General features: G+C 47.4%; 1 protein-coding gene across 2 annotated transcripts in view; it reads right to left on the bottom strand.

Annotated features, from left to right (window-relative positions):
• The window catches only part of TPO (thyroid peroxidase), a 96,762-nt gene extending 73,622 nt beyond the window's left edge, over window positions 1–23,140 (bottom strand). For both annotated transcript variants that reach the window (XM_023192645.1, XM_023192647.1), the window contains exons 1-4: window positions 23,026–23,140; window positions 15,448–15,532; window positions 6,737–6,906; window positions 4,275–4,407 (exon numbers count right to left, since the gene is read on the bottom strand). In XM_023192645.1, coding sequence (XP_023048413.1) covers window positions 4,275–4,407; window positions 6,737–6,906; window positions 15,448–15,532; window positions 23,026–23,119 — 482 coding nt within the window. In that variant the 5' untranslated portion in view covers window positions 23,120–23,140. The remainder of the gene's footprint in view (window positions 1–4,274; window positions 4,408–6,736; window positions 6,907–15,447; window positions 15,533–23,025) is intronic.
• Window positions 23,141–24,788: the final 1,648 nt, after the last annotated feature.

Raw genomic sequence — 24,788 nt, 5'->3', positions numbered from 1 at the left:
TGCGGCACGGACTACACCATAAAAACAGGAAGGAGCCTGCTCCATTCACTTACAACATGTGGCTCCTGTAGCATTGACCACATCATACAAACAGGAAGTCCGGGTGTGGCATCAGCTGTACCACACAAACGAGAAGCAGCCTGCCCCCGCCTCTTTCAACAAGGGAGCTTCTGCAGCACCGACTACACCACACAAACAAAAAGTCCAGGTGAAATGGCAAAAGGAAAATCATTCTTTTCCACTACTTGTTAAGTAATTTTATGTGATATGTCCTAGGCAATTAGGAAAATACCAACAAAGGAAAAGCAAGCCTTAGAAACCCTGCCATCCATTTGTGACATGCAGACATCACACCAGCAAGAGAACTAGTAGAAATGAATGAGTTTTAAAATCTACCATTTCGACATTTAGAATTTCAAAAGTTAATTCCAAATAACATTTGTCTTAAAGATGTCATTGCAGCCAACACCCAAAGGTCACTTGGAAATACAGCAGAGTGGGCAGCAGTGGTGGGTGAGGGACAAGAAATGACCTTCAGGAAGGAACAAGCGAGCAGGAAAAGAAAACACTGCGCCTTGGAGTTAGAAACAAAAGGAAGAAACAAAACGAAAACAAAAGCCAAACGCGATCAGAAAGAAACATGGGTGAAATTTTAGACAATAAAAGGGAAATGCTTAATGCGAGATTTAATTATCCGAAACCTTTTGAGGAATGTTGGTGAGCCTCAAACATAAAAATCCAAACTCACTGCAGAGGACCCACATGCCCTTCATAATTGGAATTAAAAATGCATCATCTGACCCAGCAAGGATATAGAGGCAAAGCTTAATCACCAGAATTAATCAAAAGGAATATAAATTCTCTAAATTAAAAATGATGTATCAGAAACAAATATCTGCCTTAATTCTTTAATCCCATATGTGAAAACCAAAGCAAACCTAACCAAAACAAACGCTAAACGTGTTGACTGGAAGTTGCAATGACAATTCTAAAACATATTCAGATTTTTAGGATCACGTAAGGAAGCCCACGTATTAATATGTGTTCTATAAGATATAATATATACCATCAGGACAGCCGTATGGTGATGTGCTGAGAATATCGACTGGGGACCTCCTGCATGGAGTATTAAGCTGTTAAGCTAAAAATTTCACCTGACATAGCCGACACACTAGTCAAGAAACGATAAAGAGAAACGCAACCAAACCCAGGCCAGAGAGCTAGTGCCATGCAAGGACACGGTCACAGTCTCTCTGGGTGCCTGGAGAGGCCAGGTCACCTCCCCTGGGGCAGGAAGGGTCCTAGTGAGTCGGCACCAGCCCAGGCAAGGATGGGAAGGTGTGGGTGGGGAACCAGGTGCTGGTGACCGAGAGGGACGCTGACGCAGCTTAGGAGACCGCTGGAGGGGAACTTAGCAACTTAGTGGGTGTGGGGAAGCTCTGGAAACTCAGGGCTGAGCAAGGCAAAAGTTGGGACCAGGGGAGACAGAGACACACACATGCTTTTGGGGTGGCTCTTGGGCACAGGTGCAGAAGAGGGACATCCCTCAAGGCAGGGGACCATCCGGAGGCTAAGGTGAGGGACCGCCACCCAGACGGAGAGGATGGCGCGGAACTCACGGTGGGGCGTCAGAGGGTCTCTGTGTCTGATGACATTACTCAGCAACATGGTGAGGTGGAGGGGGAGTCTCCGGGCAGGCAGCTCCAGCAGCAGCAGTGAGCTGGGGTCTGATGACCACGAGGCTGTATCTTACCAATGGCCTGAGATACTGGGAGAGGTTTTGTGGAAGACACAAAGAGGTAGGCTCCAAGTGGCTAAAAATCGCTTGTTTGGGCTGTTTTTATCAAAACTGGGCATGAATAAATTTGAGCTTGGTCCTAGGAGGCTTTGGCACTAACAGGTCTCAGCCTGCAGAGAAAATAAACCAACCAGGGGCCAAGGGGCAGGGGTCCTCTGAGGCTCACTTTTATAGCAACAAGTGAGACACTAACGATTTCTGAGCAGATGTTTTATTTTTGGTGGCATACAATGTGTGAAGACTTGAACACAGGGGATTTAGATCCAGATGCTGTAAATTCTTAATGAAAACTGTAGCCGTCACCACAGAAGGAGAGAAACCAGCTCAGATCTAAGTGTCCCCAGATCACAGCTGCCAGTGCCCATGTCGTTGTATGGTCAGCAGAGATTCTCCCAGGAGCATCAGTGGAGGTGGCCCAGCAGCAGGGGCAGAGGCGCCTGAGACAGCAGCAGGGCCTCTAGGAAGGGCCGAGCGGGAACTCATTGGTGCTGGCTGAGGCCCTGGTCTTGAGGTTGTTAAATTGTAAACTGAAGCACAATACATTTTTAAAGAGTTTTGTTTTGTTTTGTTTTGTTTTTGAGTGAACAGTGATTTATGAATGAGGAAGCACCAAACCAAAGAAAGGTTCAGGCTCTATTGCAGGACCCGGGGGAGGCTTTGAAATCCGTTCAGAGAACAGCTCCGCCCCCACATCTCCAACACCACTGTCCCCAGGAATCCCCACCCTGAACGTGCATCTGCAGGTTAGACCCCACCCTGCCCTGCTGAAGACCCTGCTCCTCCCTGTGTAGTCCAAGCCATCTCTGCTCTGGCCTCTGGCTCAACAGTGCACCTGCCCCATCCCCTCCTCCATCCAGGCCCGGTCCCTCCAGCTGTGCATCCCACCAGTCACTTCAGTGTCTCCATACTCCCAGGCATCATCTCCTGTGCATCCTTTGTCTACACCTATGTCTTCCACCGAGCTCTGAGGACAGGACACGTGCCATCTCCACCTCTGAGCTCACTTCCATGTGTGAGCACAGGCACCCCAGGCTTCAGGGGAGGAGGGGTGGACAGCAGCCTCCTGTGTGGTCCTGACCCATCTCCGCGTTCAGCACAGGCTGCCTCTTCCAGCTGGGGCTCCACGGTCCTCAGATCCAGTCCTTACACATAGCCAGGTTATGCGTTCCTGCTATGGGCTTTACAGACAAGCTCTTACGCTCAAAGAATTGAAATAAATTGCCCTCTGATAAGTGGTGATTCCAGGTCTCAAATCCAGGGCTGTCCAGTTGCAAAGCTGTTGTTCTTAACCATCATCGACCCAGGATCCCGATTCCTGTTCATTGTCCCAGAGCCCCTGCCCTCTGTCTCAGGACACTGCCTGTCCAGGCCAGGGCTCTGCCTGGGTCCTGCTGATCCCTCTCTCACGGGGTCAGCGGGGATGGGGCATCTTCCTTCTGGCCTTAGCACACCAAGCAGCGAGGAGCTCGAGTCCCTTTGAGGAGCTCTTCCATGCTAAGCACCTTTGCTGCCTGCATCGGTGGACATCAAGCCTGCGGCCATCCTGACAAAGCCTCCAGGTGACCACGGGGCGTATTATTGCCCCCAGACCCCACAGGCGCCACAATCGCAGCTGCTCTCCCTCTCTGCCCCCCTGTGTGCCAAAGGCTGCGTGTTTCTGCCCAGACGTGTCTTGCTCTTTCTGGCCTTTGCAAAGCCCTCTCCTCTACCCTGTGGCCCATTTGAGAAATCCCCACTCATCCTTTAAGATTTGGCTCACTTCTGTATCACTTTCTTCAGAAAACCAGTCTGAACCGCAGACTGAATCACATGCCTCTGTGTGTGGCCAAAGCTCCTGTCTACCTCCTGCCACCATGGACCAGAGGAGGGGGGCAGTTGCCACTGTTGGGCAGATCTGCACTCACTCTGAGTGCAGTGGGGACTTGGGTTGGGGGCATTGAGAAGGAGGGTGCTGAGATGGTGTTGGCCACAACAGGAAGCGTGAACGGGGAAAGCAACAGTTAAACTAGGAGAACCAGTGAGGGAGCCACCGCGTGATGGCAGCCGGCTGGTTATTTTGGCTTCAGCTAAGGTGACAGGGAGTGGAGAGCACTCACTTTGGAGGTAAAAGTGACAGTCTTGGGGGTGCATTGGAAACAATGGGTAGGGGAGTTAGTGAAATCAAGGATGGCACCTAAACGTATGGCATGAGTTATTAGGTGAACAGCGGTGGAATTTGTGGGGTTAGGAAGTTAAGAGTGACCTAGAAGCACCTATGGAAGGGGCGTTGTGGCTGGGAATGGCGGTGTGGTTCTGCATACTGCTCGAGGCACCACCAGGTGTGCAAGAGGCCACGTCAGGGAGGCCAAGGACAGGAACCAGGGGCTCAGGGGTGGGTACAGATCCACCAGTCATGGTAGAGGCTCCTTCATGATGGCACCTAGTCATGTTCAGATACAACTTTCATGAGAAGATTAAGAAAATCCACAAACAATACCTGTTGTTGCAAGCTCCTGTGATGAGCCTGTATTTGTTCGCCAGGCACGTGTTTGGGCATTTCGGGGGCAGCATGTAAGGGAGACATCCAGACATGTTTGCAATGATGCTCAGCAGATCTTCTGATAAAGCATCTGTGAAAAATGGGAAACCGTGAATTCTGTGCTTGTAACCACAAATCCACCCAATAAAGACTCTACGGCAGTCTCAAAAGTGGCTCCAGCATCTGAATTTGGGAATCATATGTAACTGGGGTCATTGTTTTTGAGAAAATCTGCTTTCTCCCTTTACATCAAGTACTCACTCATTTAATTCTCTTGAGCTTCTTTCTTGCTGGAAATGTGGGGTTTTTAAAATTTATTTTTGCTCTGTGATCTTTCAGAAAAGCAATCTAAAAGCTCTCAGCCCCCAGGGGGATAAGCCAGCAAGTAACTTCGCAGTTACCATCAACCCTCACTGAGCACATCTCCGGGGCTCATTCATCACAATTGCACAGTGAGGCGTGTGTGCCTAGTAACAGCCCCAGTGCTTTAGAAGACAGTGAGGAGTAGAATTTATCCCGAACCCTAGTGTAGAAAAAAATCTTGCCTTGATGAAGATGGTACGCTTATCTATAAAACCTTTCATTTTTCCTCTGTATTGATTTTTGCTTCCCTTGTAAATCTTTCCAGATGAGACGAGAGCCCACAAAACTATTTCCTGTTTTTTTTTTTTTTGGATCAATTCTATCACTATAATTTATATGTTATTCAACAAATCAAAGTGAGAGTGACTTTACTGCCCATTAGTAGAGGTAATCATCGGTTACTTCTCCAAGACGGTTTATATAAATCTTTGAGGATAATGCCACAAAACTTGGATTAACCAGATACCAGTGAAATTGAGATATTCAATAGAAAAAAAAAAAAGCCAGGAAGGAATGCATTCCATTTTCAGGTAAGAGAGAAACAAACTAGTCTTTCAATCATGAATGCTCACTAACAGGTCAACGGGAATGGGGAACTCTATGGGAACAGTGAAGTAAACCTCGGACTGCAGTGCACGTTCAGTTAGTGGAGGAACAGGCATTCCTCAAAAAGCTGAGCACAGATTATTCTTGACAGGAATGTCCTCAAGCAGGTGCTTGCAGACAACAAATCATGTGCAATAGAAAAGAACCATTAGGTTATAGTCACGTAATACATAAGACCAACGTGAAGCAGCAGCCTAGAAGGACAGGCACTGACATTTAATGGAGTCCTGGCTTGGTGATGAAGTAGTGGGAAACCTTTTTACATTCCTCGCGTTCTAAATTTTCTAGATGGGCTATGCTTACAATGGAAATCTTTTTAAAATATTCTAAATTATGGAGTCCTTAAGTTCTGTGTTATAGCCTGGACCAAATACCTCAGCCCATTCTCCTAAACATTCATGTCTACAGACCCAGCAATGAGCATGTGGCTCTAAAGCATGGACCAGAAAGACCCACATCTTCCACAAGAACTGCCATTTCCATAGGAGGCCTGACAGGACAGTGGACAGGTCAGTGGGCCGAGAGTTCTTAGAAACGTCGTTCAGCCTCATGGTTTGAAAGAAAGGACATTTCAAATGAATCTCAGCTTGCTGTGAAGTTAATTAAACTTCACTGTTAAGTTTAGGATTTGAGAATTCTGGTTAATACTGGTTTAGCCAAGTTTGTCTTATTCTAAAAGCTAAGTAAACCAGCACCAAATTGATCTATAGCTAGTTAGAAGGAAGAACTCAGAGGCCAAGTAGCTCATGGCACTGCACAGAAAAAAATTATTGATTAATTAAAAAGACATTTCGCTTACTTGCTCCCCATCATAAGAAGCACCAATATGCCTTTTGGCTGCCTGCATTACCATCTCAGTATCTTATGTCCATAGAGTGCTTTACAGCTGAAGAAATAATGACATTTGCTCCTGGTTTATGCGATGGTCTTCTGACAGCCTGCGGAGTGAGCAGTGCTACTGTCCTCATGTTAGAGATGAGTCAATTGGCTCTCAAAGGTCCTAGGTAGCTCTGCTAAGGCAACAGTAACTCAGGGAAGATGGGGCCCCCTGCAACACGCTGCCTCACCCATGAAGTCCTTTCATTGAAGAGGTTTTATGAATGAGCTCGCCAAGTTTTAACTAAGAGGGGGCTATGGGAAAATTCCTAAATTATTTTATACCATACAAACGGATGTTTAGCTTATTGAGCTCGTTTTCAAATTTGATTTGAATTGGAGAGAGACAGCTATTTTCTGGAGTAACAAAAAGAAGATACTAAGACTGTTTGGTAAGCATTTTAAAAATTGCAGCTCGTATGTTTTGAAAGAGCTGGAGTCCCATCCTGCTCGGTCTCAAGTAAAAAACACGCCCTCAAGTAAAAAACACACCCTGAACAAGCAGCCCCTGGACAAAATCAAGGCGTCCTCCCTCAGGAGTTGCGGCTTGTCAGTGGGGAGGGGGCACCCGTTACCGGTTGGATGCTGTGATTGTTGAATTTTCAGGTTGACTTTTCTTTTCATCGCTTGTATTGATGTTTCCATTATCTCTGCTGCTCGAGCAATCTCTCCGCTAGTTGGCTCAGGAAGTTTGGAAAAAGACAGAAGCTGATGTGGGGAAAGGATTTCTCTTTTTTTGAGGTTTCTATGGCACATAAAGAAGATATAAAAGAGATTATTTGTCTGTGGTAGCTTTGGCACTTAATTACAAATTAACTAAGCAGACATTTATTGAGTAACTACTGTGTTCCAGACAATATGCCGGGCACTGCGGGGTATGCACAGGGAAAACACACGCAGTCGCTGTCCACGGGGTCACTGCTGTCCACGGGGTCGTCGGGTTTAGGAACAGGAATAGGGTGTAGGTGATGCATCAGTATTGAATGATGAGGAAAATGGCAAATCCTTGCCCTTTACAAAACTGCCGTATCAGAGTGAATTGGATTCTCATAACAATTGCTGACAGGCCATCACATCCAAACCAAGACATGATTTGTTTATGTCCCAGCTAATGAAACAGGAGACTGGGGAGTGCACGGCCCTGCCCTGATCTCAGAGCCAATGCCTGCTGAGGCTGCCTATGTCCCAGCTCCAACTTCTTCGCTTCCCACTCCAGTGCAGATCATCTCCTCGGTGCAGCCTCACAACGGGGCAGCAAAGCTGTTCACAGTGAGGGCTAAACACACCGTCACAGAGGAAGATACATGTGAAGCCTGCCTCATCTGAATGCCTCCCCTCGCCTAGAGGCCTCACTCCACCTGCAGGTCTCTCCTCACCCCCAGGCCTCACTCCACCTGCAGGTCTCTCCTCACCCACAGGCCTCCCCTCACCCGCAGGCCTCCCCTCGCCTGCAGGCTTCACTCCACCTGCAGGTCTCTCCTCACCCACAGGCCTCCCCTCGCCTGCAGGCCTCACCCCACCTGCAGGCCTCCCCTCACCCCCAGGCCTCACTCCACCTGCAGGTCTCTCCTCACCCACAGGCCTCCCCTCACCTGCAGGCCTCACCCCACCTGCAGGCCTTCCCTCACTCCTGGTCTCCTACACAGGCACCTGGTCTTTTTAGTTTCCCAGCAGCAGCAGCAGCTACAGGGAACCAATCCAAGGTTTCACAGTTGACCTGCCTACTAGCATTTGGGAACCTGGGGAACCTGGAGAGAAAGGACAGAGGTGACCTTTGCAACAATGCTGCCAACACCTGGGTGGATCAGAGCATTGTCCAAGCACCTGCAAAGTGGAATTACTGAGTCCCCAGGACCCAAGGGAGGACTACATCAGGTTCACCATCCTTCTTGTCTGAGGGTTGAGTCAATCACCTTTGACAGCAAAGCTGGCAGGGCCAGGCCCCAAAGGAGAAGCAGAGTGACCACAGCGGACTGCGCTGTGGGGGCTCCAGACAGCTGCCCTGGCTGAGTCGTCTGCCGTGGGACCTCTCCAGCTGACAGGAAGCCAGCACTGCCCAAGTGACCACGGGAGGTGTGCGAGTGTCAGAGGCCAGGCAGAACTACGGAGTTGGCAGGAGAACCTCCTTCCCTCTGCAAGTTAGACATGAGGCTCAGGACTCAGAATCACCCACTGTGGCTTTGGGAAAAGTGACCTAGTTGTTCTCTTCAGTTGTTCTGCCATAATTAAATGGATTGTTTATATTTTTGTTTATTAATAATAACCCCAAAATACATAGTGCTTACTAGTGAACATAAAGTTTCAGGTGCTGTGCTAAGCACTTGCATTCCTTCCATAGTTAATAATATTGAATACTAAAAACAAATGTGCTAAGAGAGATTGTAAGTGCTCTCACCACACGTAGACACCAATCACTATGGAAGGTGATGGGTACGTTAATTTTGTTTGACGAGAGTGATCATTTCATTATGTATCAAAACATCATTTTGCAAATCTGAAATATATACAATAAAAATAAAAATTGTTAAAGCTTACATATTAAGCTGTTTTTGTGTTGCTCTAAAGAAATACTTGAGACTGGGTAATTTATAAAGAAAAGGGATTTAATTGCCTCAAAGTTCTGCAGGCTGTGCAAACACGGACCCAGCACCCGCCTGGCTTCTGGGGAGGCCTCAGGAAGCCACAATCATGGTGGAAGGTGCAGCAGGAGCAGATGCCTCACATGGTGAGACAAGGAGCAAGAGGTCAAGCGGGCAGGTGCCACACAGTGTAAAACAACCACGTCTCACACGGACCTCCTGGGCGAGAACTGACTCATCACCAAGAGGATAGGGCTAAACCATTCATAAGGGGCTTGCCCTTGTGATCCACTCGCCTCTCACCAGGCCTCATCTCCAACATCAGGAATCACATTTTAACATGAGATTTGAGGGAAAAAGCATCCACACCATATCCTTCTACCCTGTTCCCCCGAATCCCATGTCTTTCTCACATTCCAAAATACAATTACGCCTTTGCAACAGTCCCCCAAAGTCTTAATTTATTCCGGCATTAACTCAAAAGTCCCAAGTCCAAAGTCTCATCTGGAGATGAGGTCCTTCTACCTATGAGCCTCTGAGATAAAAAAAAAAACAGTTACATGTTTCCAAGATACAACGGTGGCACCAGCATTGGGTATATTTTTCCATTCTAAAAGGGAGAAATCAGCCAACAGAAAGGGTTGATAGGCCCCACACCAGTCTATGCTCAGTAGACAATTTGATAAATCTTAAAGCTCCAAAACAATCTCCTTTGACCCCGTGTCCTGTACCCTGGTGTGAGGAACGGACTCCCAAGGCCTTGGGCAGCTCTGCCCTGCAGCTTCCTTGAACACAGCCCACCTGGCTGCTCTCATGGTTTGGAGTTGAGCACTTGAGGCTTTTTCTGGTGCAGGATGCAAGCTGCTGGTGGATCTACCATTCTGGGTTCTGCGGGGTGATGGCCTCCTTCTCACAGCTCCATTAAGCAGTGTCTCAGTGGGCACTCTGTGTGGGGGCTCCAACCTCATATTTCCCCTCAGCATGGCCCTACTAGAGTCATTCTGAGAGGGCTTTGCCCCTGAAGTAGGCTTCTGCCTGGGCACCTAAGCTTGTTCATGCATTCTCTGAAATCCAGGGAAAGCCACCAAGTCTCCTTAACTCTTGCATTCTGTGAGCCTGAAGGCTGAACACCATGTGAAAGCTACAGACACTTATGGCTTGGACTATTCAAGCTATGGCTTGAGTAGTACCTGGGCCCCTCTGAGCCAAGCCCAGAGCCAGAGCAGCTGGGATACAGGGATCCGTGTCCCCGGGCTGCACAGGACAAAGAGGCCCAAGGTCTAGACTCTGAAGCCATTCTTTCCTCCTAGATCTCTGGGCTTGTGATGGGAGGGGCTGTCCTGAGGACTTACAACATACTTTCTTCGAGGCTCTTTTCCTGTTGTCTTGGATAGTAGCACTCAGCTCCCTTTTAGTCATGCTAATCTCTCTAGCAAATGGTTACTCCAGCAACCCCCTTTAATTCCTTCCCTGAAAACAGGATCTTGTTTTCTATCACGTGGGTAGGCTGCAAATTTTCCAAATGTTTATACTCTGCTTCCCTTTTAAATACAAGTTCCAAACACAAATCATTTCTTTGCTCTCATATCTGATGGTTGGCTGTTAGAAGCAGCTAGACTACCCCTTCAATGCTTTGCTGGATAGAAATTTCTTCTGCCAGATCCTCCGAGTCATCAGTCTTAAGTCCAAACTTCCACAGATCCCTACGACTTGGACACAATGCAGCCAAGCTCTTTGCTAAGGCATAACACAGGCGACCTCTACCTCCAGTTCCCAGTAAGTTCCTCATTTCCATCTGAGACCATGTCAGCCTGGCCTTCACTGTCCTTATTTCTAGCAGCATTTTGGTTACAGTCATTTGGCAAGTCTCTAGGAAGTTCTAAACTTTCCCTTGTCTTTCTGTCTTCTTCTGAGCCCTGCAAACTCTTCCAGCCCCTGCCATTACACAGTTCCAAAGCCACTGCTACAATTTCAGGTATCTTTATAGAAACACCTCGCTCCTCAGTACCAGTTTTCTGTGTGAGGCCATTTTCACATTGCTGTAAAGAAATACCCGCGATTTGGTAATTTACGCAGAAAAGAAAAGAAGTTTAATTGGCTCACGGTTCTTCTGGCTATACAAGCATGGCTCCTGCACCTGCCTGGCTTCTGGTGAGGGCTTCAGGAAGCTGACAACTATGGCAGAAGTTGGATGGGGAGTGGACAGGTCCCGGAGCAAGAGAGTAGAGTAGGGGAAGTGCCACAGACTTTGAAACAACCAGATCTCACGTGAACTCACTGAGCAAAACCTCCCTTATCACCAAGAGGATGGGGCAAATCAGTCACTCAGGAGGGATCCGTCCCCATGCTCCGGTTCTTCTCAGCAGGCTCCACCTCCAACACTGGGAATCCCATTTCAGCATGAGATTTGGGGGGACGCACATCCAAACCATATCAGCTTGTGAGATAAATACAATAATTACGCCCATTTTATAGATGAGGAAATTAATGCATTGAAAATTAAGTAGCTTGCACCACGTAGACATCCAGTGAATGATAGAGACAACAGTAAGATACAAAAATTATACACATGCATCATGTATCTTAGAAATAACTTCATGTACATACAAATGCATGTGATATTTAACTTATACAATATATGTGTTTTAGATCTGCTGACATGTTTGTAAAAGGTACTATATAGTCATGAACTTTGAGGACACTGAGATTGTAGCTACTTATAACTAACACATTAGCCAGCCACAGTTCATGGATGCCAGCCAAAGACAGGAGACGCCTGGCCCAGATGCAAGTGATGTTGTCAGTCGCAGCAGCTGCGGCAGAGCCAGAGTGTAGGCACCTGTGCAGGTTCCCCAGGACTTGCCATGGTAGAAAGGATAGCAACCCTCCCAAGATGCATGCTTTCCTTGCAGACATTTATCTAAAATCTATCTGAGCAAGGCATTTGGCTAACAGGAAGAATGAGAATTCTCTGGATATCTGAAGAGGCCAACGGTGCTCCTTTTGATGAAATCTACTCTCTGCCTCCTAGAACAACACCTGTACCCACTCGAGGGCTCACTGTCGCATCCCTTCTTTTGCCTGGCACCCATGGGACAACAGTCTGGACCCAAAAGGGATACATCAGGAAAGCAGGGGTCTGGGAAACTGATCCCAGCTCCTGAGCATGACCTGGAGGGTATCGCCCAGCAGGTCCCCTGGATGGGACCCCAGGCCACCCTGCCCATACCAGCCTTTCCTGTCCCTGCAGCTGCCGTGCAGCTCAGACGTCTCTCTCTCGCTGGCTGGTCACTTTCCCATCATGTCCACGTTCTGCAGAGCCCAGCCTGCAGGCAGCTCAGTTCAGAAGAGCCTGGAGAGGTGCTTCAACCCCCCAACAAGCCACAGTCTGCTCTGTTCATCTACTGCTATTTCCCGGGGGCCGCAGCCATATGGCTCATTCCGGACGCAGACACAATCTGCAGCCCAGGCCAGGACTGCATGTTACTTTAAGACCTCAGCTTCAGAACAGAAGCAAGGTATTACTGGGTGACACTTGCAGGCTCTTAATTGCAGCAAAATATCTGAAAATCAAACTCAGGGGAACTTTGACTCTAGCTGGTTTTGCATTCTTAAGGTGAAGAGCCCACACAGAGCCATGCACCATATGTGTGTTCCCACAAATTCTCCGGATGGCTCTCGGTTCAGGGACACAATCCAGTAGCTTCATTTGATTAAATAACAACACTCTTTCAGCTGTTCTTTCTGCCACCCCAGGAATGCCCAGAGCGTTTCACTGTGAACAGTAAACAGACTAAAATGGTATCACCAATCTAGGTGCAGATATTCCAGGCTGAATACACCCTGGAACTCACAGCAAATACTGGAAACGGTCCCTGAATGCTAAAAAGGAATGAGTTTACTGCTCAAGGAATGTGAGCCTGGACAGACCATGGGCTGAGTAACTGAGACTGATGGGAACATTTGGTTTCTCGGCCTCTGGTCTCCCGGACCCAGAGCCTCATGCTGACGCTTCTTCCGTCCATGCCGAAATTAAAAAATGAGGAAGTCGAGAAAGGAAGGGAGTTGCTCCCACTCTCATGGCAGGTGGAGGGGGCAGATCTGCAGTGCCCGCTTTCTGCCATGGTGGGAGAAAAGCACACTGCCCTGTCCAAGGGGTGCCTGCCAGGTCGAGGGCACACTCACCCCCACCCCCACACACTCATGGGGCACACTCACCCCGGCCCCCACTCTACCAGCCACACCTGGCCAGGTGGCCCAGACACAATGGATGGGCAGATCCTGCCCCTGCCTTCCTCCCTCACAGGGTCTGGCTGCTGCAGGTGAACCTGGTTGCTGATGCAGCCTGGGCCACAGGCCCGGAACGCTCCGCTGCCTCCCTGGAGGTTGTATCTTCCTCCAGAATACACCGCACATTCTCCAGATTCTCCAGTCAAACAGGGGTGCTCTTCCCCAGAGCCCGGGCGGGCACGCTTGCCACATAGCGTAAAGATCCGGGTCCCCAGGCACAGGGCCCCCCTCCTCAGACACAGCCCCTCCTGTGTGCAGCCTGCCCTGGTCTCCTTTCCATTGCTCTGTGGGAGCTGGTCTCAGGGAACGAGTGCAAACACTAAAACTCTGGCTCCACCTACCTTGGGAGTAAAGTCCTTCGTCCCTGGCCCCGTGCTATCCAGATAAGTGAGGCGATGAGTGAGGGGTAGGGTGGTCTCAGAGGCTCCCTTTTTGTAAACACTTCCATGGGCAGGCTCTGTGCTTTCCTATCACTTTCCTAAAGCCTGGGGCCACACCACTGTCCACGAGTGAGTGGAAGAAATGACTTAGGCACACTCTAGCTTCTGATATTATTATTTAGAGAAGTTATTTTTTTTTTTCCTTTTTGGCTCTAAAGTAACTAGATGTGTTTTGAGGGATAAAAGTGTTTTATTATTATTAAAACTTTTACTCAAAGTCAGTTCTCTAACCAACCAACCATCATGTTTCCTGATGATCCATAATAAATTCATCCCTAAATGAGGTGCCACCTTCAGGTGTCTGTCTTTACAGAAGGAGCATGGACTTCTGAGAATGTGAAACGATTTAACTCATCTCTGTATCCCAGCATCTAGAACAATGACTGTTCCACAGTAGAAACAGTATTTCTTAAGGAAAGAAACATAGTTGGAATAGGTGTATAGTGTATTTTTTGAGTGATATCAAAAGGCAAATTTTTCTAATAGTCTCCCCAGCTGACATCTCTCCTGGGCTTCCCTCACTCTAATGCATCCTTAGGATCAAGGCATTGATTTCAAAAGGGTCCTATTAACATGTAATTTGTAAACCAAAAATAAAATTCTAACGTCCTCGCCTAACCACCTGGGTGGACCCCGCCTCTCGGCCAAGAGCATTCCAAAGTTAGCCTGAAAAGCTGGTTCAGGTGGTGATGGAAGGTGGTGAGTCAGACACACCTCCATCTACCCCTCCAGCATCAGCATCGACACAGACCTTAAGTCTGATAAGAAGCGTTCACGATCTCTTCTCTCTGAAGCTCATGAAACCTCGGTGTCCACAACGCCTTCACATAACCCAGACATTCCTTCCTACTGATGATAATTCTTTCCACTGATTTTTGCCAATCAGAAAACTGTTACATCTACTTATGACCTGGAGACTCCCCACCATGCAAATCTGACACGTTTTGACGCATGTCTTCTGTCTCTCTAAGATGTGTAAAAGCAAGCTGTGCCCCAGCCATCTTGGGCAGGCATCCTCAGGACCTCCTGACACTGTGTTACAGGCACATCCTTAGCCTTGTTAAAATAAACGTTCTACGTGGATTGAGATCTGTCTTAGATACTTGGGTTCACAAATTGTCACTAAGAGAGCAGCACACACTTGTTACTATGCACTTGGTATCCGCCCCCACTGCCATGTCTTCCCCAGGAATTCTTGCCCATTTTAGACTTACTAAAGTGTGTGTGAGTTTATGAGAAATAGTGGTTCTCTTTCTTTTCCCTTTGATTCAATTTTTAGAAAATAAATAATAATTTGTTTTCAGCTAATATGAATAATAAGGTATTTTTCTGGCTGGAATAATAGAAATTTGGAATAAATTAACTGCTGTCTTTTGATATTTTGTATCTTGAGAACTTACATAATTGTCAGTCAACTTCCTACAAAATAATAAGCTTGGGAGGACAAACTGCTTTACAGGTTTTTTGTTTTTCTTTTCTTTTTCTAGACAGGTAATATGAGACCACAATATTCTTAATAGTGGTGTCTGTTATATAATGACAAATGCTAATTATTTCAAAAATGGAGGAGAGCCCCATTTAATTCTTTATCCTATGCCCCAGGTTATGTTACAATTACATCACACCACCAAAGACCTGGGATCTAGGTCTCCCTTTTCCTCTATAATCTGTCCTAGTCTTTGAGCAGAGAGTCTGGTTTCACTATCAGGACGTCAGCCTCTAGTGTCTTTTAACCAGGACGTATGTAATTGCTGACTGGATCATGGTGCTTTTCCTCTGTGTCTTGCTAAAGAAAGAATTGGATGTTAAATACCATTTCTATCCTCTGCTTGCACATGACACTGGGGAAGTAAATTAACGATGGGAAGCTTCAGGTTTTCATTTGCAGTTGTGAATATTAGGGCACACGTGTGCAGATGTCGGGGAGGACGTGCCCGTAGGTGGCATTCGGGGCGGTGGCCCCTCCCCAGGGCTCACCTCTGCATCGTGGCGTACATGGCAGTGTCCACCAGGCGCTTGCTTTCCTCCAAGACGCTGGCGACCTGAGACTCCTCAGGCTTTCCTACAGAAGAGAATAGCACACAGTCAAAGCACGATGACGGTTCGGGATTCACTGAAAGTGTTGCTTTGTCGCTCAAGCCCATCTGGCTGTGGTGATGCCCACGTGGCTTCCAGGGCAGGCAGGCGACCAGGTCCGCGGGTGGCTTCCCCTCCACGGGCCTTCACTTCCTTGCTAGGGAGGAGCGTCCCTCCCCCTGCATGGAGCTGCCTGGAGAATAGGATGAGAGAGCTACTCACCTAATTTCTCACTTGTCCAAACCACTTCAAATGATTCTGAATAACTGTTGTTCTGAACATTTATCACTGGTTACCTGAGCTAGTGGTAAAGTTGATAATAATTTGCCTATCTTAATTTGTGTACTTAATAAAAGATAAAGTAATTCCAATATACCAGCAGTTTCCAATGAAAACATTCCTGTGTTATTTGTTTTAGCACCTGGAATGTTTAAGAGGTTAAAATCCCATTCCTGGGTAACAACGTGAAGTTCCAGACGGGTAACAGGAAGATGGCAAGTGCTTCCGGCCATATTCACACATCAGTCCTGTCACTAAATTCACCTGTGTAACATCAATACTCCACCAAACGAATGAATTAGTTCCTAAAAGCAAATAGAAGTCCCTGAAGGGGACACTAGGCTCTCGCTCTCCCCATGGCCCAACGTGGCACCTGCAAGAGGTCAGCCCAGGAGAGGCAAATGCACGAGGTCAGCCCAGGAGAGGCGCCTCTCAAGGCTTCAGCCCCAAGCCTTCCATGCTCGTCCCCACCCAAGGAGCAAACAAAATCCCCACCATCCCTTCTCCCTGCTCCCTCTGCCCTGCTCCGTCTGTTCCGTTGTCTACCCCGTTTCTTACAGTGTGATACAACAAAGTTAAGAAAACCTCCATGATGGATCTCTGTGGGGTTCTGGGATGAGTAACCAGTGGTTAAGCACTTGGGGCAGACGGTGACCTCTCAGGGTTGGGCAGAGAGCAATGAACAGAGCCCCGCCGGTGTGGGGCTCCCTGGGGCCAGGGCGGGAGGGAGGGGGGGCACCCAGCATGGGCTCTCAGCTCCACCAGGGCCCCACGGCACAGTCATCAGAGCTGCAGGCTCTGGGTGTGGAGTCTGAACAGGGGACCCGTTTTGCGCCAGCATGTGCATGCTTGGGAAAGTGTGATGTGGAACGGATGCCAGTGGGAGTGAGTAGGAGCCGAAAAAGGAGGGGCGGCCTGGGCATCGCAGGACCGGTGGCAGGTGTGGACCTCAAGGACCAGCATTCCGGGCTTTATGGAGATTTCTTTCAGCTCTCAAGAGCAAGGGAACCTCCTGTTCCCACAAAAGCTTGAGATATAAGACACTTGGAATTTTCGTTTATTTTCCTCATATTTCCTTCTAAACCCACTGCAACTGCCTGGGCAACTCAACTCACATTTAGTATTCTGAGGTCAGTCACGGCCGCTTACTTGCCAAATGCAGTAACCACCCCCAGAACTCTGGTGCTTTTGGGATGTTGCCAGCATTCTTAAGTGGCAGAGGGGCGACGGCCATGGGCTCTGGAGTGAGACAAATCAATCTCCGAGTGACGCAGCAGACCACTTCACCTGGTGTGGTTTTCTCTCCTAGTGGCAGAGTTACATGGCAGGATAGTTTCAGAGAGAAGTTTGCACAGCTCTCGGATGAGGGCCTGGCAAGTGCTCAGAGTTACGTCTTAGGATGGTTTTGGAGAGAAGTTTGCACAGCTTTTGGTTTAGGGCCTGGCAAGCCTCAGTGCTCCCGGCCGTTGTGCCTTCTGCTTTCAGTTTCTGGCCGCTCCCTGTCTCAGCCTCGGTCACCGTGGCTCTCTTCCCTCCACAGTCTCCCTCCCGTGAATGTCACTGCAGGTGCATTTCTGGCTCCTCTGATCTTTGCCCTCTCCTCTCACCCTCCTTTCGTCCTCACCAAACGCCCGTTTTCAACTTGAACTTCTCTCCCGAGTCACGCCATCCTCCTCTGTTCCCCACTGGGGCAAATTAACAGCCTGAAATAACCACCCTGCCAGCTCAAGTCCCCAGGCCAGAAACCCAGCCATGGCTTTCCTTGCCTTTCATTCACCATGTTGTGTTGATTTCCCCATAATATCTCTGGTAGAACGTTCCGCTCCTGCCTGGCCCTGGCCAGTCTCCCTTTCTACTGCCTTAGTAGAAGGAGCTCTCGACTGTCTCCTGCACTGATCTCTCCCCCATCCTTCTGTCCCTCCTGCGGTCACCCAAGTGACCTTTCTAAAACAAGGCCTGCTTGTGCCTGTGCCTTTGATGAAAGCATCTGAAGGTTCCTGATGCCCATGGAATTGCGTGCAGGTCCTCCTCAGAATCCAGAACTTCCACAACCTGCCCAAGACCCATCTCCATGTTGCAGAGCTGTGGATGTAAAACGCAATTTATCCTTCATCTCATAAAATTGTCAATCTCAAGCTCCCAGGTCTTCCTTTATGAAATTTTGATCCTGCTAATCTTTAGGTACCAGAAAAAGAAAATTATCTCTGTCACTCACAGCACCTGTGTTTATGCATCCTGTCACCGAGAGCTTCTCAGGGCTCTGCAAAGTTCTGCACTCTTCACGGCCAAGACCAAAGGCTGGTTTTCAGCAGGCACTTGACAATTATTTAAGAACCAACAGATGAAATATAAAGAAACATGCTTATCTTTCCCTACTATGCTTGGAAATGGCAGTTTCTAGAGAGATCATTCCTTGTTACTGACAAATATTAATATATTGTTATTTAAGTTTAACTGATCACATGTTGCTTAGTCTCTCTTTTCTTACTGTGAAATATTTTACAAAATTAAAACATTTTTATAGGCTTGCAGATTATTATTGTCTTTTAAGTTTCATAAAATAAATCCATTTTTGTATTGAAAACTCCCATCAGAGACACATAATTCTCATCAGATAGTCTCAAGCCTCTGCTGGAGCCGGTGGTGTTTTCATTGTTTAGGTTAACTACTCCTTGGCTGAATACAGGTGACCGACGTCCCTCCCTCCGTAGGGGAGGAAGAAACCTTTTCTCTCCCAGGATCTTAGGTTAATTTTCTGGGGCATTGTAAATTATACTGACAAAAGGCAGAGTCACAAGAGGAAAACACACAGGGGGTTCTTAACCTGGCCTCCTGCTCCCATGAGGGAGCCTCCTGAGCACCCCAAGATGGAAACTTGGACGGACAGTTAGAACTCGGGTGCACAGCCCCTCAACAAAAGGACATTTTCCGAGAAGCTGCAAGACCAAAGCAAAGGACTTTGAGCTCCCGGGAAACACATCGTGAGGAGGCCTCTCTGGGGCAACTCCAGGAAGGGAGGCCAGGGCTGCAGAGGTTTGCCGCACAAAAGCCTCTGGGGCTGGTTCCAGGCTGAGGGCCTGGGGTCCCCCATGACAAATTTCTGTCCTTTCTGCTGGAGAGGGAAAGGGACGCCTTTGCGGATTTATGTTCTACTTTTAGGCAAACAGGGAGGGCAGATGGCTTTTCCTTTATCTGCTGCTTCTCAGTTTCCATCAGCTCACATTCGCTTTCCTGCCACCAGGGAGCTGGGGTAGCTGGCTCTGACCCCCGTGCCATCGTTAGCTCTGCAGCTGCCCTTCCTTCCTCAGTTCCCAGCAGTCCCAGGGAAGAGGCGTCGGATGCAAGGACCGTAGACTTAGGGAGTCTGAACCTGAACTTTATTTTTTTCAGAACTGAACGCTGAATTCTAGAGAGTCACGGGACTTAATTACTTGCTCTGGAGAAGCTGCCCACTGCTCTCCGCCTGCGCCTTCTCAAGACTGCTCCTGCTCTGAGAGGTGCACGGCACGGTTCCCGCAAATTCTCCTTTACGCATATTCACATTGTTCATAAAAGAGGTGGGATTCAGGCACACATTCGGCAAGAACATACTATATTTCAGAAAGAAGAAGGAAGTTGCCTTGTTCCAAAGGCTGTTTATGTAAAAAAAAAACCTATATATATATATAACTACCTATATATATATTATATATATGATATATTATATATCATATATCATATATTATATATTATATATCATATATCATATATTATATATTATATATATTATATATCATATATTATATGAAAGCCAAAATTCTTCTCTAAAACCATAAGCCCCCAGGGCCAGAGCTTTGCCCCTAATTCTAAGCGCTGGATTCCTGTTTAGAGTTGTGTGTTGATTCTTACTTTAATCATTGCTGTTTGTTGCAATTTAATGAACTGGAATAAGGTTTGCCAACCTTCCTTTTAAAACAAATTCACTCATTAGGCTAGCTTCCCAAATTTTCCCAGTCTGCAGGCAGCGCCTCTGCTTCCCGTTGTTCATTTGCATCTTGTTTTCTTTCAACAGCTATAACTTGTGGAACATTTGCCATAAAGATAATTGCACATAAATCTTGATTTTGCACAAATGCTGGAATGCCGCTCAGCCTGCGAGGGGATGAATACACAGGGCTCCAGTGATGAACACTCTGTCCAGGGTTTTCGAGGAGGGACTGGTAGCAAAAACTTCTCTTAGACAACAATGGTCATGCACAGACTTTGGAGGGAAAATGAAATTGTTTTCCATTTTCAAAGACTCTTATTACAGAATTTTCAGGTGCTAAAGTTTATTTCTCTTTGTGCTTTGACCCTAGGGGGTCCTGCTCTGGAACAAGAGTCTCTCCTGCACCCACCCAGTCTGAGCACCGGCCGAGATTGTTTCCTTCTAATTCCACCTTCCTAAGGTTTATAGACAACTTGATACAACCTAAACTCTATCCAGGACTGATGCTTTTCTTTCTCTCTCTGTTTTTTTTAGATAGATTCTCACCTCGTCACCTAGGCTGGAGTGCAGTGATGTGATCTCGACTCACTGCAACCTCCACCTCCTGGGTTCAACTGATTCTTGTGCCTCGGCCTCCCAAGTAGCTGGGATGACAGGTGGGTACCACCACGTCCAGCTAGTTGTTATTTTTTTGCATTTTTAGTAGAGATGGGGATTTGCCATGTTGGTCAGGCTGGTCTTGAACTCCTAGCCTCAAGTGATCTTCCTGCCTCGGCCTCCCAAAGTGTTGGGATTACAGATGTGAGTCATGACACTGGCCTGATTCTTTCGCTGAGTACTTATCATCGAGCTTCAAGTATGAGGATGTGTGTTGGTTCTCTGTAAAGACCTGGGACTTGAGGCTGAGTGGCCACAGGCTTGCTGCTGCTGAGACTTCCAGACCTCTACGTTTTGATCCGTAAAAGGGGTGCCCGACACATAATGGGTGAGCCACCCACCAGGCAGGACCCCCGGAGCACCATCTGCCTATGGTGACCATGTGTGGTCCGGGGGAGCCTGGATCCTCTTGGCCCTGCCACTGGCTGCTCTTTGGCTTGTCCTGCACAGAGGCTGGGGAGCAGGCCAAGGGTTTTGCTTCACATGGCTGTGAGCACAGGTGACATAAACCCACACACAGTCATCGGGTATCATCAATTTCCAAACGGATTTAAAGCTGTAAAACAACTATTAAAGGATGGAAAACTGAAGTACTGTGAGACACGTTTTTTCAGTAACTCATTTACATTTCAAGCAAATAATAAGTCAGCCTGGAAACACTGGAGCGGGCAGAACGATGTGCCCAGTGTGTGGCGTAGCTGTCAGCTGCCATCCTGTGCACTCGCGACGTATCAACCAAAAGTTTAAGCAAAAGGAAAAGGTCAAATCTCTCAGAGATGGAAAAATAATTTTAAAAACTGCTTTAGCAAAAGTTGTGGATACTGCATTCCTGATAGCTTTTTAAATGTGATTTTTTAAATTAAAAAACATGTCACAGAGTTTTAAACATTTTGTTGAACAGCTCTCATGTGTGACGACTTGCTCATAACTAGCTCTTGACTTCTAACATGTTTTACTTTGGTTTTATACAACCAGGTCCTTAGTAAGTATGAAATAAAATAACAAATTTATTAATTTACAAACCATTGGCTGAACATCTAGCATGTTCTGAGTGATAGAGTGACTGATTTATTCTTGGAAGATGCAAAATCACTTTTTCCCGAGGTTCTTTATATTGTGACTCAGTGTGTGTGTGTGTGTGTGTTTGTGTTTGCCAGGGCACTGCATTCATTGCTTTAAATGGAGTATCTCATTCTTGCTCATGAATAACGATTGTGATGGGTAATTTTCCAGTGTTCTCCACTTGCAGGTGAGGGACAGGAATTGGGGGTGAGTAGCTCATCCTTGGTGCATGGATGGAAGCTGGCAGGGAGAGGCCCCACGGCTTCCCTGATCTCAGAGTGGGCAGTGACTGGCACGTCCTGGGGGCTGGGGAGGGAGAGTGTTTTAAGGAGTCTACGAGTCTGTTACGGACTTCACTGCAGCTCCTAATATGGTTGTGAAGTCCTGAGATGCAGAAACACTGGGATAAAATATGGGCCCCAGCAGAAGGCTGGGCTGGCTGTGGCTGGGAGCAGTCTGTGACCCTGAACTACAGACAAGGCTCCAGTCCTGGGAAAGGCCGGCGAGGGCAGAGGTGCTAGTGCTGTGCCACGGCCCTGAGACTGTGTCCAGAGGCCCAGGGACCTGCCCAGCGAGGTGTCATCTGCTCCAGGGGCCGCAGGACTGTGTCCAGAGGCCCAGGGACCTGCCCAGTGAGGTGTCATCTGCTCGCGGGGCCAGGAGTGTCCGTGGGGTGAAATGTCCAGGCAAACGCCCCTGCAGTGTTCACTCCAGTGAAACCTGTTCTCAGGGTTTGGCACTTCATTTATTTTATCAAAAGAAAAGCGAAGACTTTGATCTGTGATTATTTTAATCACTGCATCTCGGTAGCTTTCTTAACTTGTTTTCACATAGTAGCACACCGATTCCAGAAAATACATCACAGAAGTTATTTAAGAAAAAATAGTTCTGTAGCAAAGAAAGAAAAACACTCCCAAAGAAATTTTTTTTTCAAATATATGAATAGGGGCCGGGCGCGGTGGCTCAAGCCTGTAATCCCAGCACTTTGGGAGGCCGAGACAGGCGGATCACGAGGTCAGGAGATCGACACCATCCTGGCTAACACGGTGAAACTCTGTCTCTACTAAAAATACAAAAAATTAGCCGGGCGAGGTGGCGGCAACTGTGGTCCCAGCTACTCGGGAGGCTGAGGCAGGAGAATGGCGTGAACCCAGGAGGCGGAGCTTGCAGTGAGCTGAGAACCGGCCACCGCACTCCAGCCTGGGCGACAGAGCAAGATTCCGTCTCAGAAAAAAACAAAACAAAACAAAACAAAAAAACAAATATATGAATAGGTAAAAGTGAAAATTTTCTATTGTGTTATCCAAGGAAAATCAGCTCTTTTTAAAAGAAAGAAATGTACAGTATTTTAATCCTTCTAAAATCAAGAATTACAATTTTTTTCTTAAGCATAACGAAGCATATGCTACAGGGGCCTAAACTGACTCTCTGGAGCTACCATTAGGCCCTCTATTTTAGTAAGTGTGAAAAATAACTTTATAAGGCCAGAAGACCACAATGTATTTGCTACTTACCCCAAAGGAGTTCTTTGCCTCTCGAGATGAAAGGGAAGAAGGCTTTTGTGCAGGCCATAACCAGCGTGACAGCCAGGACAGCTAGCGCTCTCATTCTAAAATTAACGGAAGGAAACAGAGTATGCAACATAAGTACTGACGAGGCCATGAGAACCACTGTGGCCGTGTCTCCTTGCTGAGGGGCTCCCCCCACTGACTCCACACAGCCTCTACTGCGGTGAGTGACCTTCACAGGCCTGGGGTCTGCGAGACCAGAGTCGCCCTTCATGTCAGGAGGTGCATAGAGGCTGCAGTGCTGAGCAGGCCTCCCAGGCCCTGATTATCCAAAAACAGAGTTTTTATGTTTGGCAGCTCCAGTTGCCAAAATATCTCAGTAACAACCTATTTAAATTTTTGGTAATGTCAAATAGTATAACATTACTGGGAATAATTATTGGGAATGAAAACAATCTGTTTTCCCTAATGTATCTATGTGGCAAAAAGCGAGTACTATTAGAAATCTAGCCTTTATAAAAGTGATAAATAAAACCCCTAGATGCCTATGGAATTTCTTAAAGCATTCTTATGTCCATAAAATGATTTCAGAATTATAGTTAAGACAAAACAGAAGATTTAAAATTCGTCATTTCTACTTTCAAATCCTTTTTTCTCTTAGGTTTTCTGTGACTATTTTTGAGCCACTAATTTTGTTACGCAGGACAGCACCAGTGAGTCCGTGCTGACGGGAATGTGTCTCAGCAGACCATGATCTAGGAATGGACCCTACAGGACCCACATGTTCCAGCGGAGGTCATTGCAAACAGCACTCATCAGTCAGTCAGTCAGCCTTGCTGGGAGACGCCACCCACACCTGCCATAATGGCCCAAATTACAGCCTCTCTTGGACCAGTTTACAAGTTCCAGTGATGGATTTCTCTTAGAAAATGGAAAAATAAAAATTTTACAACCTGACCTTTTTTCTCTTCTCAGCCAACTGCACTGTTGGGTACTTTCTGCGGCTGTAACTCTTCTGAAATGTGCACCTCAATTGCCTTCCAGGGACTTGGTTACCCACCTTATAAACCGACTCCATGCTCTGATACCCCGTGAAGATGCTAGGAAGTGGAGTGGCGCCCGTTCTTCGTGGGAACAGAATGTCTGCGGGCTTTGTTGTGTTTACACCAGGCTTCTTGTGTGTCCTGACTGGTCAGAAACAAACTGCCATGTCATCGGGGTCCACATGTGGTCCAACCTCTGGCCGTATGAGTTAGGAAGAAGAGGGAAAAAATTATACAGGGAGAAAGAATAAACCAACTAAATCCACCCTTGTGACACTTACATTTTCCTCCCTCTTATTTTCACAGTTAAATACCCTGTGCAAAAGGGGCTGTTCATCTCCCGAGGATTGGGTTGGGTGCGGCTCCCCGGCCCACCGATGATTCGCTCTACAACTCTGAGCCTGTTGCTTTCTGTCCCTGAAAACCAGTTTTCTTATCATTAAGAGGTGAATAAACTACACTTTTCCCAATTTGCTGAGGTGAAAAATGAGCACAGTCCAGCGTGTGTTCACCAGCACGCAGACATTCTCCCCTTAATCCACATCACACACCCATCAAAAGAGTCCCCACAAAGACAGAGATGCCCAGTAGGAAGGTCACCACGATTGCATTCTCAGCGCTGGGAGATGACGTGTCTTCACGGTTGATCTGCTTTCAAGCTGTATCTCATCATGAAAATGATAAAATAACGTGTCTTCAATGACCCACTCCTGAGACTCTGAGCCT

This window comes from Piliocolobus tephrosceles, chromosome 15 (assembly GCF_002776525.5).
Source record: "Piliocolobus tephrosceles isolate RC106 chromosome 15, ASM277652v3, whole genome shotgun sequence".
In the NCBI taxonomy this organism is placed as follows: domain Eukaryota; kingdom Metazoa; phylum Chordata; class Mammalia; order Primates; family Cercopithecidae; genus Piliocolobus; species Piliocolobus tephrosceles.
This window is presented reverse-complemented; position numbering and strand designations above follow the sequence as displayed.